Source organism: Heptranchias perlo, chromosome 24, assembly GCF_035084215.1.
Source record: "Heptranchias perlo isolate sHepPer1 chromosome 24, sHepPer1.hap1, whole genome shotgun sequence".
Classification (NCBI taxonomy): domain Eukaryota; kingdom Metazoa; phylum Chordata; class Chondrichthyes; order Hexanchiformes; family Hexanchidae; genus Heptranchias; species Heptranchias perlo.
Genome location: NC_090348.1, coordinates 11,993,640 through 12,014,169, shown reverse-complemented (window position 1 = coordinate 12,014,169; position 20,530 = coordinate 11,993,640). Strand labels below are relative to the sequence as shown.

Sequence of the window (20,530 nt, the reverse complement as noted above, 5' to 3'; positions counted from 1 at the left end):
TCTAGTGAATCTTTTGCTGTGCCTTTCCAATAGCTATAATATAATTTCTATAGTTGGGTGCCCAGAACTGTGGACAATAGTCCAACTGTGGCCTAAACTATGTCTTGTATAAATTCAACACCACTTCCTTGTTTTTATATTCAGTGTCACTATGTAATAAAACTAGAATCTCATCCAACTATTTATAATCTTCTCTACCTGCTCTCTCAACAATAAAGACTGATGTATCTTCACCCCTCGATCTATCTTGCTCCACTCTGTCTACTTATAATACATATATTTGGAGCTTTTCATATACAGGGTGATTCCACAATCCTAGAGGAGAGCAGCATTTGCAGGCAGTGCATCTTGGGAAGCTGTGAGTGTCCATCCTGTCATATTTGAGCCATTTTAATGGCTGGGTGCCTGTGATTTCCTGAGATACGTTCCATGTGAGCACTGCTCCCTACAGGAAGCACCAGATCATGTAATCACCTCCAAAACCCAGATACCTCTGACACTCCAGTAATGCGTAGTCACAGTGCAATATGCAATTTAACCTGTAAGTGAAATGTGTGGTGACCCAGACCATTAAATTTCTTTCAGCGAGTAGAAAGCCATATGAGAGAAACCAGTGTTCTGTTTTCTCATTACCTTACTTTCCCTAAATAATTGGGCAGCATAAATGATCTAAAAGGCACCCAATGGCACAAGGAACAAGATTGTTATCATACTAGTAGTAATATTTTCTTCGGATGATTACAAATGGTCTTTGGCATTATATGCTTATGAAATAACTTAAAGTAAGCTCAACTAATTTAAGGTAATTTTCAAATTGTCTTTGATATTAAATCTATATTTCCTGTTTGCCAAACCGGCAACTGCAGAAGCTACACTACAATTTAACACTAGCTTTGTATTCAGGCTGTTGGCTCAAACAGAACCCAGGATTGTATGTTGCAAAGGTTCTGTAAAAACTAACAGTTCACACACAGAGTGAAATTTCAGAATTAGAAACATAAACTGATGAACTAAAAGTAATCAGCATACTAACTAGTAGCGTGTCACCCTTGACAGAATGTTCTAGAACTAAACTTGATGACTTTCATATCATTTGAAAGGCTGAAAGGACTCAAAACTGCTAAAATAACCAGTGACGGATGGTATAGACCCAAGGGTGCGAAATGAGACGAGGGACAAAATCTACAGTGCTCCTGATGATCATGAGGGAATCAATGAAGACAGGAGGTGCCACTGGATTGGAAACAAATTTTCCAAAGAAGAGGTGATTCTTTGATGATTGAGAGGTGATCTGATCGAGGTGTTTAAAAAGTTAACAAGATTCGTAGATACAGAGAAAGTATTTCCTCTGGTTGGGGAATCAAGAACGAGGGGACATAATAAAATTAGAGCTAGGCCATTTAGGACGGAAATCAGGAAGCACTTTTTCACACAAAGGATAGTGAAAATCTGAAACTCGCTCCCCAAAAGGCTGTGGATGCTGAGTTAATTGGAATTTTCAAGACTAAGATTGATAGATTTTTGTTGGGTAAGGGTATCAAGGGATATGGAACTAAGGCAGGTAAATGGAGTAGAGGTACAAATCAGCTGTCATCTAATTGAATGGCGGAGCAGGCTCAAGGGGCTGAATGGCACTCTCCTGTTCCTAATGTTCCTTTGTGACAAAACAAACCAGGGTAACTGCAACCCATTAGTCTTGCATCAAAAGCTGGCCATAATCACTATACCACAATATTTATATAGACTGACAATTCAAAATTATTCACCAATAATGTATTGATCCCATTTTACTGAAGTGACCTTAAAATGCTATTTTTAAAAATGATTTTCACTTGTTCAAACATCTTCTTTGCATAGAATGTAGTTAACTTAGCAATTATTATTAACCCATGGTGAATCTTAGCAAATTTTATATGGAATGCTTTATTTCTGTAGGAATTCAACTTGAAATGGTAAATAATTGTTGGGATGGAAACATGGTTGCCATAGCATTAAGTATTAACATTCCATTTTGGGCTAATCTCTTTTATTTTTCACTTGCATTAAACATGTTTCTTTACCTTTAAGACAAATCGGACTCCCATTCAAAGGGTCTGAGCATGAAACCCAGCCTCAACAGATATTTGGGGCTCGATTTTTGGATGTCCAAGCGGGTGGGTTTGTGGCGGAGGGGCTCCGAAAATTGGGGATTCCCGCGGCAGGTCCGGAGCCCGTCTCCAACCCGCCCACTTCCGGGCTCCCCAATGACACGCTTAGATGCTCGCGCAGCCCCCGCATGCGGGACTCCCGCCGGCAATTAAAGCCGTTGGGATCCCGCTTAAGGGGGAAACACTCCCAGTTGAAATGGACGTGTTGCAGCCACCAGCCTATGGGAGCTGCAAAGGTTCATTTGACAGGTTTGGGGGGGGGGAGACCCTCACTCATTTCAGGAGGCCACTCTGTCACTTTGGACAAAGTTTGGCCTGCACCACCCTCCTACTAACAATAAATTTCACAAACTTGCAACCTCAACCCCGGTGTCCAGACACATTTACCTACCTTGCGGACCCCGTCAAACGTACATCTTCCAGATGGGGGCCGCTGTAGCTGCAGTCATGACCTCCTCGGAGGACGAACAGCATCACCAGCCTCGCTGGCCACGCCGTCCACCTCTGACACGTGGAGCTCCACAACACAGTGCTGTGACACATCCACCTGCACAGCAGGAGGGAGGGCAACTTCAGAGACAGATGCATCGCAGAAGACACTACCCTCGCCACAGGGTCTACAGACCGAGGTTCAGCTTCCTGGACCTCTCTGAGCAGCAGTGCATATGGAGGCTCAGAGTCACTCGACATGTAGTCGTACACATCTGCAGCCTCCTTCATGCCGAGCTGTTCCCAGCTGGCCCAAGCATCATCTTCTTACCTGTCGCTGTCAAAGTCACCACTGCCCTCAACAACCTCTCCTCCACATCCTTCCAGGGTGCCACCAGGGACATCGCCAACGTGTCTCAGTCGTCCACACAAAAGAGCCCTGCAAATACACCTACACCCACTCTGCAGTGACACAATGGGTGGCATCAGTTCTGGGTCTTCATGGTGATCCTCAGGAAAGGGCATTATTGCACAAACCAGACAAGATTTGCAAAGACATGGCAGTAGTGGTGTCAATATAATATGTAATGTGAGTTGATCAGAAATCAAATATAAGTAAAAACCATGACAAACCCTCAAACACCATTGTGCATTCCCTTCATGCTCACAACACGTTTGCCTTACGCTTCCTTCTATGCATATGTGATGCATGCCCTGTGGCTGCAGCACAGGTAGTGGCAGGTTGGGTGAGGCTGACCGTGAAAGAGATGCATGAGAGGGTGAGTATGAGATAGAGCCATGTGATTGTATGAGGATTGGGTTGAGTGGTAGTGGTGGGTTGAGTACTGGCGAGGTGAGTAAGTGCAGGTAAGATGAGGATGAGTTTTGAGTGGGTGTGAGGAGTGATGTGACAGAGTAGTGTTGGCAGTGCAGAAGGAGATGTGGGGTGGGGCCAGTGATGTGGCAGACGGAGTGTAGGGGAATGAGTAAGTTTACTCACTTCGGCTGACCTACTTAGGTCATTGAAGCGCCTCCTGCACAGTATGCAGGTGCGTGGTATGTTGGTGGTGCAGGTGAGCTCCTCTGCCACCTCGAGCCAGGCCTTCGTGGTGGCAGAGGCAGGCCGCTTCCTCCTGTCTGCCAGGTGGAAGATCTCCCTCCTCCTCCTCCTCCTCCTCCTCCTCACCCCGTCCAGTAAGACCTGGAGTGAGGCATCATTAAGCCTGGGAGCAGCCTTCCCCCTGGGCTACTCCATGTTGTAATTTTGGCTCTTTTCTGCAGCATCAGTCAGTGGAGGACTGGCCCTTTAAATAGGGCTCCTCCAGCTGACAGCCTATGATGTGGGTGCTCAGTCCGCCCGCTGCGCAGCTTCCAGTGCGAAACCCGGAAGCCAAGGTAAGTGCTTTCAATTAGGCTGCGATCACGTGGGGAACCCATCGATTTTACTGGACACGTTACCCACACGCCCAGTCGACCCCCCGCTGCCAACTCGCCTCCCTCCTAATATCGAGCCCTTGATCTTCCATTAACACATTTTTGTCAGTTCTTAACCTGCACAGTATTCGCGATTTATAGTATAATGTGATAAAGTTTGAACTTTTCCATCAATGAACTTTCAAAGGAAAGTAGTTCCAGTAATTAGAATGTAATGTGATGTCTCCATGAATATGAAAAATATTTCATAGATTTGGCATCATCACATGGCAAAAAGAAAACAATATCAAACAATATAAAACACAGCACAACTTTAGTATTAACTGTGTACCATTTTAAACCATTCTGTAAAGAGGGAATTGGGTGGTGTAGTGGGTTAGTACACTATCATTTCATCTCTGGGAGTTGGGTTCCAATCCCACCGAGCCTAATGGGATGAAGGTCTCTCGGCTGTGTGTAGCAGTCCTGCATGAAATGAGTTCGAGCAGTTTCACTTCCTAATAGGCATGAGAAACTGCACACAAATTGGCATTTCACTCATAAGTAGGGCTAGTGTAAGAAATGGAAAACTTCAGAATGGTGCAGTTTTGAATTAGGGCATGTTAGAGGGAGCTCTTGACTATGACATGAGAGTGCTTGATTGTGAGACTGGGTTTCTAAAGTGGAAAAGTGTTTTACTTCCAGTGTTAATAACCCTGACCTACACCAATACAAAAAGATCACCAAAAATAGTTCAAATGTGAATGAATAAATAAATCTTTAAACAGATCTGTGTTATCTTCCAGTATCTTCTTGATCAAAGACATTTTAATTGATGCAGTATAACATCAGAAGATGAAAATTTAAATTGGCGAAGTTCGCGTACAAACATTTAACACACTCGTACTACATTCCTGTGGGCACTGTTTTTACACAGGCGTTAATGGTGTTTATTTAAAATTCAGTGTAAAAATAGGCCCCCAGGACTGTGGTTCGAATGCATTACACATTTGTATGTGAACTTTGCTGATTGGAATCTCTACCCTCTATACTTCTGGCACTTTTTCAAAAATAAATCTTATCATATTCCACGTACTGCTGCTTTATTCCGTGCTTTATGGTGTTGGGGACAGAATATTTTGAGTGTGCTTTTTACAGCTACAAGTCTTCAAAAAAATATCAATGTTATTGCTAAGATAATATGAGGCAGGAGAATGTAAAATCATTGAACTGTTGAAACGATAGAGATAACCTCGCTCGACGATAAGGATGAGAGTACTAAAGTCTGATTAGGTTACTGTTCGCTAGTAACATTTGTGCTCGACAGGCTGGTAAAAGCTTTGAAGAGATCAGAGACCTGAACTTTTTAAAAATCGCGCATTGATGCAAGGGTGTGAAAGGCTGGCCCAGTAAGAAGCAAGTAACCAGACTGTGCTGAAAAATCACTGTGGTAAATTTTTGTTGTTGCCAACTGGGCGCTAAGAATCGTCTGGAAGACGCTCAGAAAAGAAAATCTGGAGGGGAGGATTGCACACCGTAACAGAACGGGCCTGATTTCCCTTCCGTTGAAATGAATGAAAGGAAAATCCAGCAGGTTGTGTAAGGAGGGTGCAAAATTTCCTCCCAGGCTTTCCTATCTGTGCTCTGTCCAGGCGATTTCTTAGCAGTAACATTGAAAATCTTCTAAGTTAAGAACATAAGAACATAAGAAATTGGAGCAGGAGTAGGCCATACAGCCCCTCGAGCCTGCTCTGCCATTCAGTAAGATCATGGCTGATCATCTACCTCAACTCCTGTTTCCCGCCCGATCCCCATATCCCTTGATTCCCTTAGAGTCCAAAAATCTATCGATCTCAGCCTTGAAAATACTCAACGACTGAGCATCCACAGCCCTCTGGGGTAGAGAATTCCAAATATTTACGACCCTCTGAGTGAGACGACCCGAGAGCGGGAGACTCACAGAGACCGGAGCGGGATCGGATCGGAGGATAAAAGGCGAGGCCCGAGAGCGGGAGAATCACCGAAACCAGAGACCGGAGCGGGATCAGATCGGAGGTATAAAAGGCGAGGCCCGAGAGCGGGAGAATCACCGAGACCAGAGACCGGAGCGGGATCGGGATCGGAGGATAAAAGGCGAGGCCCGAGAGCGGGAGAATCACCGAGACCAGAGACCGGAGCGGGATCGGGATCGGAGGATAAAAGGCGAGGCCCGAGAGCGGGAGAATCACCGAGACCAGAGACCGGAGCGAGATCGGGATTGATCGGAGGTATAAAAGGCGAGGCCCGAGAGCAGGAGAATCACCGAGACCAGAGACCGGAGCGAGATCGGGATCGATCGGAGGTATAAAAGGCGAGGCCCGAGAGCGGGAGACTCACAGAGACCGGAGTGAGAGCGGGATCGGGATCGATCGGAGGTATAAAAGGCGAGGCTCACTCTGAGACCGAGACTCTGAGACCAGCGGCAGAGTTCGGGGTGACGTCACCAGTCAGAAAGTGACGCGGCACAGAGGAGGCAGCTGATTGGTGAGTAGGTTCAGGTGAGTATTTCTACCATTTTACTGTAAGTAAAGTAATAAGAAAGGGAAGGTCTGCAGGTTTTATAGCAGGTAGTGTTTTTTTTAGTGAACCTAGGTCCCTAGTATAGTTAACATTTTCTAATTTCAACGTAATTTAAAAAGGGTAACTAAGCTAAGGCAAGTCATGGCAGCAGACCTCGCACCCGTGATATGCCCCTCCTGCAAGATGTGGGAAGTCATGGACACTACCAGTGTCCCTGCCGACCATGTGTGCAGGAAGTGTGTCCACCTGCAGCTACTGACCGATCGTATCTCGGAGCTGGAGCTGTGGGTGGACTCACTGTGGGGCATCCGCAATGCAGAGAAACTCGTGGATAGCACGTTTAGCGAGTTGGTCACACCGCAGGTAAAGGGTGTACAGGCAGGAAGTGAATGGGTGACCACCAGGCAGAGTAAGAGGTGCAGGCAGGTAGTGCAGGGGTCCCCTGTAGCCATCCCCCTCTCAAACAGGTATACCGTTTTGGATACTGTTGTGGGAGATGGCTCACCAGGGGAAGGTGGCAGTGGCCAGGTTCATGGCACCGTGGCTGGCTCTGCTGCACAGGAGGGCAGGAAAAAGAGTGGCAGAGCTATAGTGATAGGGGACTCGATTGTAAGGGGAATAGACAGGCGTTTCTGCAGACGCAACCGAGACTCCAGGATGGTATGTTGCCTCCCTGGTGTAAGGGTCAGGGATGTCTTGGAGCGGCTGCAGGACATTCTGGAGGGGGATGGTGAACAGCCAGTTGTCGTGGTGCAGAAAGGTACCAACGATATAGGTAAAAAACGGGATGAGGTCCTACAAGCTGAATTTAGGGAGTTAGGAGTTAAACTAAAAAGTAGGACCTCAAAGGTAGCAATCTCAGGATTGCTACCAGTGCCACGGGCTAGTCAGAGTAGGAATGACAGGATAGCTAGGATGAATATGTGGCTTGAGAGATGGTGCAAGAGGGGGGGATTCAAATTCCTGGGACATTGGAACCGGTTCTGGGGGAGGTGGGACCAGTACAAATTGGACGGTCTGCATCTGGGCAGGACTGGAACCAATGTCCTAGGGGGAGTGTTTGCTAGTGCTGTTGGGGAGGGTTTAAACTAATGTGACAGGGGGATGGGAACCGATGCAGGAAGTCAGTGGGAAGTAAAGTGGTGACAGAAACAAAAGGCAGTAAGGGAGAGTGTACAAAACATGACCGGACAGATGGTCTGAGAAAGCAGGGCAAAGACCAAGGGAAGTCTAGATTAAACTGCATTTATTTCAATGCAAGAAGTCTGATGGGCAAGGCAGATGAACTCAGGGCATGGATGGGTACATGGGACTGGGATGTTATAGCTATTACTGAAACATGGCTAAGGGAGGGGCAGGACTGGCAGCTCAATGTTCCAGGGTACAGAAGCTATAGGAAAGATAGAGCAGGAAGTAAGAGAGGAGGGGGAGTTGCGTTCTTGATTAGGGAGAACATCACGGCAGTAGTGAGAGGGGATATATCCGAGGGTTCGCCCACTGATTCTATATGGGTAGAACTGAAAAATAAGAAGGGAGAGATCACTTTGATAGGATTGTACTACAAACCCCCAAATAGTCAACGGGAAATTGAGGAGCAAATATGTAAGGAGATTACAGACAGCTGCAAGAAAAATAGGGTGGTAATAGTAGGGGACTTTAACTTTCCCAACATTGACTGGGACAGCCATAGCATTAGGGGCTTGGATGGAGAGAAATTTGTTGAGTGTATTCAGGAGGAATTTCTCATTCAGTATGTGGATGGCCCGACTAGAGAGGGGGCAAAACTTGACCTCCTCTTGGGAAATAAGGAAGGGCAGGTGACAGAAGTGTTAGTGAGGGATCACTTTGGGACCAGTGATCATAATTCCATTAGTTTTAAGATAGCTATGGAGAATGATAGGTCTGGCCCAAAAGTTAAAATTCTAAATTGGGGAAAGGCCAATTTTGATGGTATTAGACAGGAACTTTCAGAAGTTGATTGGGAGAGTCTGTTGGCAGGCAAAGGGACGTCTGGTAAGTGGGAGGCTTTCAAAAGTGTGTTAACCAGGGTTCAGGGTAAGCACATTCCTTATAAAGTGAAGGGCAAGGCTGGTAGAAGTAGAGAACCTTGGATGACTCGGGAGATTGAGGCCCTAGTCAAAAAGAAGAAGGAGGCAGATGACATGCATAGGCAGCTGGGATCAAGTGGATCCCTTGAAGAGTATAGAGATTGCCGGAGTAGAGTTAAGAGAGAAATCAGGAGGGCAAAAAGGGGACATGAGATTGCTTTGGCAGATAAGGCAAAGGAGAATCCAAAGAGCTTCCACAAATACATAAAGGGCAAAAGAGTAACTAGGGAGAGAGTAGGGCCTCTTAAGGATCAACGAGGTCATCTATGTGCGGAACCACAAGAGATGGGTGAGATCCTAAATGAATATTTCACATCGGTATTTATGGTTGAGAAAGGCATGGATGTTAGGGAACTTGGGGAAATAAATAGTGATGTCTTGAGGAGTGTACATATTACAGAGAGGGAGGTGCTGGAAGTCTTAACGCGCATCAAGGTAGATAAATCTCCGGGACCTGATGAAATGTATCCCAGGACGTTATGGGAGGTTAGGGAGGAAATTGCGGGTCCCCTAGCAGAGATATTTGAATCATCGACAGCTACAGGTGAGGTGCCTGAAGATTGGAGGGTAGCAAATGTTGTGCCCTTGTTTAAGAAGGGCGGCAGGGAAAAGCCTGGGAACTACAGACCGGTGAGCCTGACATCTGTAGTGGGTAAGTTGTTAGAGGGTATTCTGAGAGACAGGATCTACGGGCATTTGGAGAGGCAGGGACTGATTAGGAACAGTCAGCATGGTTTTGTGAGAGGAAAATCATGTCTCACGAATTTGATTGAGTTTTTTGAAGGGGTAACCAAGATAGATGAGGGCTGTGCAGTAGATGTGGTCTACATGGACTTTAGCAAAGCCTTTGACAAGGTACCGCATGGTAGGTTGTTACATAAGGTTAAATCTCACGGGATCCAAGGTGAGGTAGGCAATTGGATACAAAATTGGATTGACGACAGAAGACAGAGGGTGGTTGTAGAGGGTTGTTTTTCAAACTGGAGGCCTGTGACCAGCGGTGTGCCTCAGGGATCGGTGCTGGGTCCGCTGTTATTTGTTATTTATATTAATGATTTGGATGAGAATTTAGGAGGCATGGTTAGTAAGTTTGCAGATGACACCAAGATTGGTGGCATTGTAGACAGTGAAGAAGGTTATCTAGGATTGCAACGGGATCTTGATAAATTGGGCCAGTGGGCCGATGAATGGCAGTTGGAGTTTAATTTAGATAAATGTGAGGTGATGCATTTTGGTAGATCGAATCGGGCCAGGACCTACTCCGTTAATGGTAGGGCGTTGGGGAGAGTTATAGAACAAAGAGATCTAGGAGTACAGGTTCATAGCTCCTTGAAAGTGGAGTCACAGGTGGATAGGGTGGTGAAGAAGGCATTCGGCATGCTTGGTTTCATTGGTCAGAACATTGAATACAGGAGTTGGGATGTCTTGTTGAAGTTGTACAAGACATTAGTAAGGCCACACTTGGAATACTGTGTACAGTTCTGGTCACCCTATTATAGAAAGGATATTATTAAACTAGAAAGAGTGCAGAAAAGATTTACTAGGATGCTACCGGGACTTGATGGTTTGACTTATAGGGAGAGGTTAGACAGACTGAGATTTTTTTCCCTGGAGAGTAGGAGGTTTAGGGGTGATCTTATAGAAGTCTATAAAATAATGAGGGGCATAGATAAGGTAGATAGTCAAAATCTTTTCCCAAAGGTAGGGGAGTCTATAACGAGGGGGCATAGATTTAAGGTGAGAGGGGAGAGATACAAAAGGGTCCAGAGGGGCAACTTTTCACTCAAAGGGTGGTGAGTGTCTGGAACGAGCTGCCAGAGGCAGTAGTAGAGGCGGGTACAATTTTGTCTTTTAAAAAGCATTTGGACAGTTACATGGGTAAGATGGGTATAGAGGGATTTGGGCCAAGTGCAGGCAATTGGGACTAGCTTAGTGGTATAAACTGGGCGACATGGACATGTTGGGCCGAAGGGCCTGTTTCCATGTTGTAAACTTCTATGATTCTATGATTCTATGAAGAGATTCCTCCTCATCTCAGTCCTAAATGTCCAACCCCTTATCCTGAGACTATGTCCCCTAGTTTTAGACATTCCAGGCAGGGGAAACATCTTCTCAGCATCTACCCTGTCAAGCCCTCTTAGGATCTTATGTTTCAATGAGATCACCTCTCATTCTTCTGAACTCCAGAGAGTTTAGGCCCATTCTACTCAATCTTTCCTCACAGGACAACGCTTTCATCCCAGGAATCAATCTAGTGAACCTTTGTGGCACTGCCTCTAAGGCAAGTATATCCTTCCTTAGGTACTCCAGGTGTGATCTCACAAAAGCCCTGTACAATTGCAGCATGACTTCCCTTCTCTTGTACTCCAACCCCCTTGCAATAAAGGCCAACATACCATTTGCCTTCCTGATTGCTTGCTGTATCTGCATGTTAACTTCCTGTTTTTCATGTACAAGGACACCCAAATCCTTCTGAACACCAACATTTAATAGTTTCTCACTATTTAAAAAATATTCAATTTTTCTATTTTTCCTACCAAAGTGAATAACCTCACATTTCCTCACATTATACTCCATCTGTCATGTTCTTGATCACTTACTTAACCTGTCGATATCCCTTTGCACTCTTTGCATCCTCCTCACAGCTTACTTTCCCAGCTAGCTTTGTATCATCAGCAAACTTGGATACATTACATTCGGTCCCTTCATCTAAGTCATTAATATAGATTGTAAATAGCTGAGGCCCAAGCACTGATCCCTGCAGCACCCCACTAGTTACAGCCTGCCAACCCGAAAATGACCCGTTTATTCCTATTCTCTGTTTTTTGTCTGTAAACCAATCCTCAATCCATGCTAATATATTACCCCCAATCCCATGAGCGCTAATCTGGTGTAACAACCTCTTATGTGGCACCTTATTGAATGCCTTTTGAAAATCCAAATATACTACATCCACTGGTTCCACCTTATCTAACCTGCTAGTTACATCCTCAAAAAACTCTAATAGATTTGTCAAACATGATTTCGCTTTTATAAAACCATGTTGACTCTGCCTGATCATATTATGATTTTCTAAGTGCCCTGTTACTACATCCTTAATAATAGATTCTAATATTTTCCCTACTACTGACGTCAGGCTAACTGGCCTGTAGTTGCCTGTTTTCTCTCTCTCTCCTTTCTTGAATAATGGAGTTACATTTGCTACCTTCCAATCCACGGGGACTGTTCTAGAATCTGGGGAATTCTGGAAGATCAAAACCAAAGCATCCACCATCTCTACACCGACCTCTTCTAAACCCCTAGGATGTAGGCCATCAGGTCCAGGGGATTTGTCTGCTTTTAGTCAAATTAATTTTACTAAAACTTTTTCTTTACTAATATTAATTACTTTTAAGTTCCTCCCTCTCATTAGACCCTTGGTTCCCCACTATTTCTGGAATGTTTTTTGTGTCTCCTATTGTGAAGACAAATATAAAATATTTGTTTAACGTCTCTGCCATTTCCTTATTCCCCCATTATTATTTTTCCCGTCTCTGCTTCCAAGGGACCCATGTTTATTTTTGCTAATCTCTTCCTTTTTATATACCTGTAGAAACTCTTACAATCTGTTTTTATATTTTTTGCTAGTTTAATCTCATATTCTATTTTCTCCCTCTATCAGTTTCTTGGTCATCCTTTGCTGATTCCTAAAACCCTCCCAATCCTCAGGCTTACTACTCTTTTTGGCAACATTGTAAGCCTCTTCTTTTAATCTAATACTATCCTTAACTTAAGGGGAGATTTGATGGAAGTGTTCAAAATCATGACAGGTTTTGACAGAGTAAATAAGGAGAAATTGTTTCCAGTGGCAGAAGGATCGGTAACCAGAGGACACAGATTTAAGGTGATTGGCAAAAGAGCCAGAGGTGACATGAGGAAACATTTTTTTATGCAGCAAGTTGTAATGATCTGGAATGCACTGCCTGAAAGGGCGGTAGAAGCAGATTCAATGGTAACTTTCAAAAAGGAATTGGATAAATACTTGAAGGGGACAATTTGCAGGGATATGGGGAAAGAGTAGGGGAGCGGGACTAATTGGATAGCTCTTTCAAAGAGTCAGCACAGGCATGATGAGCCAAATGGCCTCATCCTGTCCTGTACCATACTATGACATTATGATACTATGAAAATCTACCCCTGCTTTGTTTGACACACATAGTTTAAACTGTAAACGTGGAAACCTCTGCAGGCAGTTTGTCATATTTATGGTGGGTTGTTCTGAAGAACATAGATTGGGTCAGTTACAGCTAATCGGCTCTTATGTCTGGAACTTATACTTGTCATATGACACCTCATCCTGTCACAAACAAATGGTTTGTTCTAAGGCGCAAGCTGTACAGATTTAGGAGTTACAGGAGTTAAACCGCATTCTTGAATTGTGACGTAATGAAAGAAAAATGCCAATAAAATTGCAGTTGATTGTTTCCTGGATGTGCACCAGGTCCTTTACAATCAGCTGAAAGAGGAGAGTTCCATGCACCAGAACAGAGGCTGGAAATTCTGAATGGCGAAACTCATGTACAAACACGTGATGTGCTTATACTACATTCCTGTGTGAAAGAACATTTTGTTCAAGTACTGATTCATTTCTCACATTCACTACAGTCTTGGCTTAACTTGAATATTTGGATAAAGGGTATGTTTTGCTCATAGTGTTCAGTTGGATATAAAAGATCCCATTGCACTGGTCAAAGAAAAGCAAGGGGTTTTCCCAGTGTCCTGTCTTCCCTCAACCAGCATACCAGAGAGAAAACCCCCCAGAGTAATTGATTATTTATCTTATCTGCTCTTTGTGGGATTTTGTTGTGCGCAATTGGCTATTGTGTTTGTGTGCATAACGGCAGTGCCTGTTCAAAATTAATTCATTGGCTGTGAAGCACTTTGGGATGTCATGATAAGGCAATTTTTTTGTTCATGGATTAGTAAAATCTGGTAAATGACAATATATGATAAGCCTACACTAATGTAAACATCCTGATCTACACATCTTCTATAGTGTAGTGCAAAGATGTCTTTGCACGTTGAGCAGCAAACCAAATCTGTGCTCTGAGCTGAAGAACTAAACAGTGATGTAACGTTGTTTAATCACTGTGGTGTTTAAGGTGTTTAGCCTTTCTGAATGGATACCTCATACGAACATACGAACTAAGAGCAGGAGTAGGCCATTCGGTCCTTCGAGCCTGCTCTGCCATTTGATAAGATCATGGCTGATCTGACCTCAACCCTACTTTCCCGTCTACCTACTATAACCTTTGACTCTCTTGTTAATCGGGAATCTATCTAACTCAGCCTTAAAAATATTCAATGACCCTGCCCTCCACCGCTCTCTGGGGAAGGGAGTTCCACAGACTCATGACCCTCTGAGAGAAAAAAATTCTCCTCATCTCTGTCTTAAATGGGAGACCCCTTTTCTTTAAACTGTGGCCCCTAGTTCTAGACTCTCCCACAAGGGGAAACATCCTCTCAGCATCTACCCCTTCTAGTCCCCTCAGGATCTTATATGTTTCAATAAGATCACCTCTCATTCTTCTATACTCCAATGTATGCAGGCCTAACTTGTCCAACCTTTCCTCATAAGATAACCCCCTCATCCCAGGAATCAGTCGAGTGAACCTTCTCTGAACCACCTCCAAAGCAATTAAGTCCTTTCTTAAATAAAGAGACCAAAACTGCACACAGTATTCTAGATGTGGTCTCACCATTGCCCTTTACAACTGTAGCAAAACATCTCTACTTTTATATTCCATTCCCCTTGCAATAAATGACAACATTCCATTTGCCTTCCTAATCATCTCCCAGTCCTCATCTTAGATACATCTCAGATGCACTTATTGGATAAGTAAAAGGGCACTTGTTCTGATTGATTTTTTCTTTGTGCCAAGCTTTGTGGTACTATACACTAATCATACAGTTCTTGGCTTCTACCACTATTGTTTGGTAGACACAAATTTCTAGTTGCACACTTTCTCTGGGATAGTTAACAAAAAAACTGTAACAGGAAACTCCATCACATTTCCATCATTATTTATGAAGGAAAGTCATTGACTCAATGACCATTGCAAGTTCCTCGAGTGTTGATGAAGATACGTTTTAAGAAATTCTGATGGACTAGCAGCAAACAGGCCCTCCCCACAAGAAATAGTTGCCACCAGAAGGTCTTCTGCATAGCTATGTGCTGCATTTCCGGGGAAAAGGCACGTAACTAATGGTCACAGTGCCTAGATATAAACAGAAATTGGCTGTAATGGTAATTGATCCAACCACTCATCTAGAACTGTAATTAGCACTGAGCTGTAAACGGCATGTGTTTTTTGCGTACAGAGTATTCTATCATAGCTCCAGTCATTGTGAAAGAACAAATAATAATAATACACGTGTGAACAGCACAACTCAAAGATTTACTTTTGAAACTGAATGGGCTCAACAACACCAGACAGCTCCTGAACTTTCGGTATTTGGAATTGACAGCAGTACTAGCTTTGAAATAGTTTGCATTTATTTTTAACTTTTTCCATCATTGCAATACAGACCAAACATTAGTAGTTTCTAGATTAAACTTTTTTTTGTATTAAGAAATGTAATATTTTTACGTAACATGGAAAAAATACCAGATGCAAATGAAATATTATTCTTTGATGTATTAAACTATAATTATATAAATCTACACTGTACAAAAATATTTTTTTACTTCCCCAAATATTTAATTTTGTTTTATTTGTAAAATTGCACCACAAGTTATTTCAGTTTGCCATCCAAAAAAAGTAAAACTAAATAGGAAATGACAATAGCAGGCCTCTCATCCAAGATGCTGCCAGTTTATTCTGAGATTTTGCACTGACTGGTACTGACATTCCTTGGAGAATTTGATTGCGTTTCCCATTTTTGGGGGGCAGGTGGAAATATCTGCATTTGTGAGAATAGACAGGCTTTCGCAGAACTGACAACACAACCGTGAAACTGATATCAGATTACAAACATTGGAAACTACTGCATTTAAAAGAACTGGTACTTTAGAATAAGACGACAAGTGACATGTAATAACAAAAGACTTGACAAGCATAGTTATACAAAAAAAATCGGGCATCTGTTCCTTGGCACGTTTTATAGCAATGCAAATTCAAGAGAACCAGGTTGTCTGTTTAAACACAGGTAATGCCAGCACTACCCACTTTGGATTTGTTCTCATAGAACTGTCTCCACAGGATACAAGGTGGAAGAACATTCCAGAACACTGTCGTAGAACTTCAGAGACTTCTCGTGTTCTATGAGTTTCTCCATAAGACCCCCTTTAATACACTGGTCGTCTTCCTGGTGAAGGTCTCTGTACCTGTGCGACATGGCAAAGATATTACATGTCTGCAACAAAACAAACGGAAACATGTATTTTCCTCTCAATGCAATTACCTGTGAGAAATTCGCCAGAATCCCAGAAGATTTAGAAGCATGAACGCAGCCATGAGGAAAAAGAATTTGTCCAAATTTCCAACATTCACATTATTTGGAAACCAATCACCTGATGAGGAAGCAATAATCAGTGTAAAAGGAAACAGACAAGTAATGAAACCGACTTAATAGATCTATCCTCGATCAGAATGTATCACCTATATGTTGCACATTCAAGGAACACCATCGTTAAGGCTGTTCTAGTTATCTTTCTGCATAATTTTGATTCAGAAGATATCTCCAGCCAAGAACAGTTGAAACAATTAAAGATGAAGAAAATGTATGATCTAGTACAAACCTTTTAATAATGAAAATACCATGAGCAAAACATTCCCTTTATCCAATCATTCATATTAAGCAAATACTGCAAAGAATGTGGGGAATGAATCAGTGCCTGAACAAATGTTCTTTTTAAATGAATGTTCCCATTAACAAGATGCTCATTAACTCAATGTATGGTACTTAAACTGACATTTCTTCTGAAAAATGAAATGGCCATTTAAAAATTAGACACTTAAAAAAATTATAATTTAAAAAAAAATCTACATATTCATCTTTTCTTGGTGAGTATTTTTGGCTGGTTTAAGTAGGTTTTTTTTGTTAAAACTGTTGCATTAATAATCATGTTTAATCCAGGTTCCCTTTAAACACAGCGCACAGCTGTGGGGTGAAGGATGATGTTATAAATGGGCTAACAATCTAGCTGAATAAGAGGATACAAAGGGTAGTGATCAATGTGGTCATTCTAATTGGACAACTGTGACTGGTGAAGTTCTCCAGGGATTATTCCTGGGGTCTCTGTGAATCACAGAATATTTCTAAATCATCCTGACTAAAGTATTCAAAATTAAAGGTCTAAAATTGCAGATTATGCCAAATGAAGTGGGAAAGATCAGAGGAAAAGGACAAAATTCAAAGGAATGCACAAAGGTTTTGCAACTTGGCAGGCGAATCAGAAATGGGATTTAATATTGATAAATGTGAGGTAGTATGATTGGTACTAAAAAGTATTAAATATGATTACAAAAGAAGGATATATAATTAAATAAGGTGATTCCCAACACAATCTAAATATAACATCTGACTAAACACTGAAATTATTTTCACAGTGCATGGCAGCAGTTGCAAAGGTTAAAACAATGTTGGGGTATTTAAGTAGATTCAGAGAATATAAATCCAAGGAAGTGTTGTTGACACTTCATACAAGGTATTAGCGAGACCAAATATAGAATATTATCTCCAGCTGGGTCCCTCTGCTTCTGAAAAGATGTAGAGGCCGTGAAAAAAAATCAGAGAAAGGCAAGAAAGATCTTGGGCTCTATTTTAGCACCCGCTATCGGGTGCGTTCCTGGCGGGGGGCCTCCGAAAATCGGAGAATCCCGGCGCGGTACCGGAGCCCGCCCCGAACCCGCGCACTTCCGGGTTCCCCGCTGACGTGCCGGCGTGCGCGCGCAGCCCCCGCTGGTGGGAATCCCGCAGGCAATTAAAGCCAGCGGGGTTCCACTTGAAGGTATTTATTTAGGTATTTCAGGTCATTAACTGACCTGATTAAAGGATTATGTGGGATTTTAGAACAAACTGGGACTGTTTCCCACACTGGGGGAAACACTCCCAGGTCAAATGGACGTGTTGCAGCTGTCAGCCTGTGGCAGCTGCAAAGGTCCATTTGACAGGTGTGGGGGGAGACCCTCACTCATTGCAGGAGGCCACTCTGTCACTTGGGACAAAGTTTGGCCTCCACCACCCTCCTCCTGACGGTCAAAGTCACCAACCTGCACACTTACCCCGGGGTCCGGAGACATGTACCTACCTTGCGGACCCCCTCAGATGTACATCGTGCGGATGGGGGCCGCCGTAGCTGCAGTCATGACCTCCTCGGAGGGCGAACAGCATCACCAGCCTCGCCATCCACGCCGCCCACCTCTGACACGTGGAGCTCCACAACAGAGTGCTGTGACACATCCACCTGTACAGCAGGAGGGAGGGCAACCACAGAGAGAGATGCGTCGCAGAGGGCACTACCCTCGCCACAGGGTCCACAGACCGAGGCTCAGCTTGCTGGACCTCTCTGAGCAGCAGTGCACACGGAGGCTCAGAGTCACTCGACATGTAGTCGTGGACATCTGCAGCCTCTTTCATGCCGAGCTGCTCCTGGCTGGCCCGAGCACCATCTTCTTACCTGTCGCTGTCAAAGTCACCACTGCCCTCAACAACTTCTCCTCCGCATCCTTCCAGGGTGCAACCGGGGACATCGCCTATGTCTCTCAGTCGTCTGCGCAAAAGAGCCCTGCAAATACACCTACACCCACTCTGCAGTGACACAATGGGTGGCATCAGTTGTGGGTCTTCATAGTGATCCTCAGGAAAGGGCATTATTGCACAAACCAGACAGGATTTGCGAAGACATGGCAGTAGTGGTGCCAATATAATATGTGATGTGAGTTGGTCAGAAATTCAATATAAGTAACACCCATGACAAACCCTCAGACACCCTTGTGCATCCCCTTCATGCTCACGACACGTTTGCCTTACGCTGCCTACTGCACATATGTGATGCATGCCCTGTGCCTGCAGCACAGGTAGTGGCAGGTTGAGTGAGGCTGGCCGTGAAAGAGATGCACGAGGGGGTGAGTATGAGATAGAGCCATGAGATTGTATGAGGATTGGGTTGAGTGGTAGTGGCGGGATGAGTACTGGCGAGGTGAGTAGGTGCAGGTAAGATGAGGATGAGGTTTGAGTGGGTATGAGGGGTGATGTGACAGAGTTGTGTTGGCAGTGCTGAAGGAAATGTGGGGTGGGGGCGGTGATGTTGCAGACGGAGTGTAGGGGAAAGACTACGTGTACTCACTTTGGCTGACCTACTGAGGTCGTTGGAGCGCCTCCTGCACTGTATGCAGGTGGGCGATATGTTGGTTGCGCTGGTGACCTCCTCTGCCACCTCGAGCCAGGCCTTCCTGGTGGCGGAGGCAGGCCGCTTCCTCCCGCACGCCGGGAGGAAGATCTCTGTCCTCCCCCTCCTCCTCACCCCATGTATTGATACCTGGAGTGAGGCATCATTAAACTGGGAGCAGCCTTCCCCCTGGGCTGCTCCATGCTGTAATTTTTGCTATTTGTTGCAGCATCAGTCAGTGGAGGACTGCCCCTTTAAATAGAGCGCCTCCAGCTGACAGATCGTACTGCGCATGCGCAGCCCGCCCGACGCGCAGATCAGCAGTGGGGAACCCGGAGGAGCAGGTAAGTGGATCCAATTAGTGGATCGTATGCTACAATCGCGCGGGAAACTGACTAATTTCACCGGGCGCGTTACCCACGCGCCCGATAGCCCCCCCCCCGCCGAGAACCCGCAGCCCTGCTAACATCGGGCCCCTTGGATCTATCAATTATGAGGAGAGACTAAGGAAATTGAATATACTCCCTATTACAAAGAAAAAGACTACGGGGCATATTATTTGATTTTGAAATAAGAGAAAAATATATGTGTGGGGAGGGGGGAGTGGCGGGGAGAAAATAACAAAAGCTCGAGTGATAGAATGGGCTGAATTTTGTCTTCTTGTACTTGGCTTATTGTAAGTGTTGGCTTGGTTCAGTGGTGGAAGTCCTCTCTCCCAGTTAGAAGGCTGTGGGTTCAAGGTGCACTTGAAGATCTGAGCATATAATTCAGGCTGACACTTCAGTGCTGTACTAAGGAAGTGCTGCCTATTGTTGGAGGCCCCGTCTGCCTGCTGTGAAAGATCCAATGGCAGTTTTTCAAAGAGCAGGGAGTTCTCCTGGTATCGTGTTAACTAGCACCATCAAAACTGGCTTTATCTCTTACTGTCAGTGGGACAAACTGGCTGAGCACAAACTGGTTGCTGTGTTTCCTACATTACAGCAGTGACTATGCTTCAAAAAAGTAATTAGTTGGCATTGAAGCACATTGGGACGTCCTGAGGATGTGAAAGGTGCTGTATAGATGCAAGTTCATTCTTGTAGGAAAAGCTTACTTTTGCCAAATTTGCTTTTTAACTATTCAAAGTGAAATCATGCAATTTTTAAAAAGTACATCCTGTAAACAAACTGCTCTTACCTCCAGATATTTGGTAGATAGTTTGAATAATAATTGCTCCCACAAAGCAGCCTGCACCATTGAAGAGAGTCATGAAATGCATGGCAATTCCTCGAATGCTCCTTGGAGAAAGTCTAAATGTAATCAGTGTACCTGTAAACAAAGATAAACAGAAGACTCAATGATTTAAAGCAACTAATGAACTTTCGGAGTGCTTTATGTTTCAATGCCACGGAACGTTGGTTCCTTTTTACTGCTGCATGCTTAAAATAGACCATTTTAATTAATATTTGTATTTTAATCAATTCATTTGTACATATAAGCATTAGCCAACCTTATATGACAAA

The 20,530-nt window shown here is 44.1% G+C and overlaps 2 protein-coding genes across 2 annotated transcripts in view; one reads left to right on the top strand and one right to left on the bottom strand.

The window, feature by feature from the left end:
* The window catches only part of LOC137341568 (microsomal glutathione S-transferase 1-like), a 248,054-nt gene that overhangs the window by 174,079 nt on the left and 53,445 nt on the right, over positions 1-20,530 (top strand). The gene's annotated exons all lie outside the window — the stretch shown is intronic.
* The window catches only part of slc15a5 (solute carrier family 15 member 5), a 39,828-nt gene continuing 35,175 nt past the window's right edge, over positions 15,878-20,530 (bottom strand). The window contains exons 7-9 of the mRNA XM_068005336.1: positions 20,205-20,336; positions 16,100-16,208; positions 15,878-16,022 (exon numbers count right to left, since the gene is read on the bottom strand). Of these exons, the coding sequence (XP_067861437.1) occupies positions 15,878-16,022; positions 16,100-16,208; positions 20,205-20,336 (386 nt within the window). The remainder of the gene's footprint in view (positions 16,023-16,099; positions 16,209-20,204; positions 20,337-20,530) is intronic.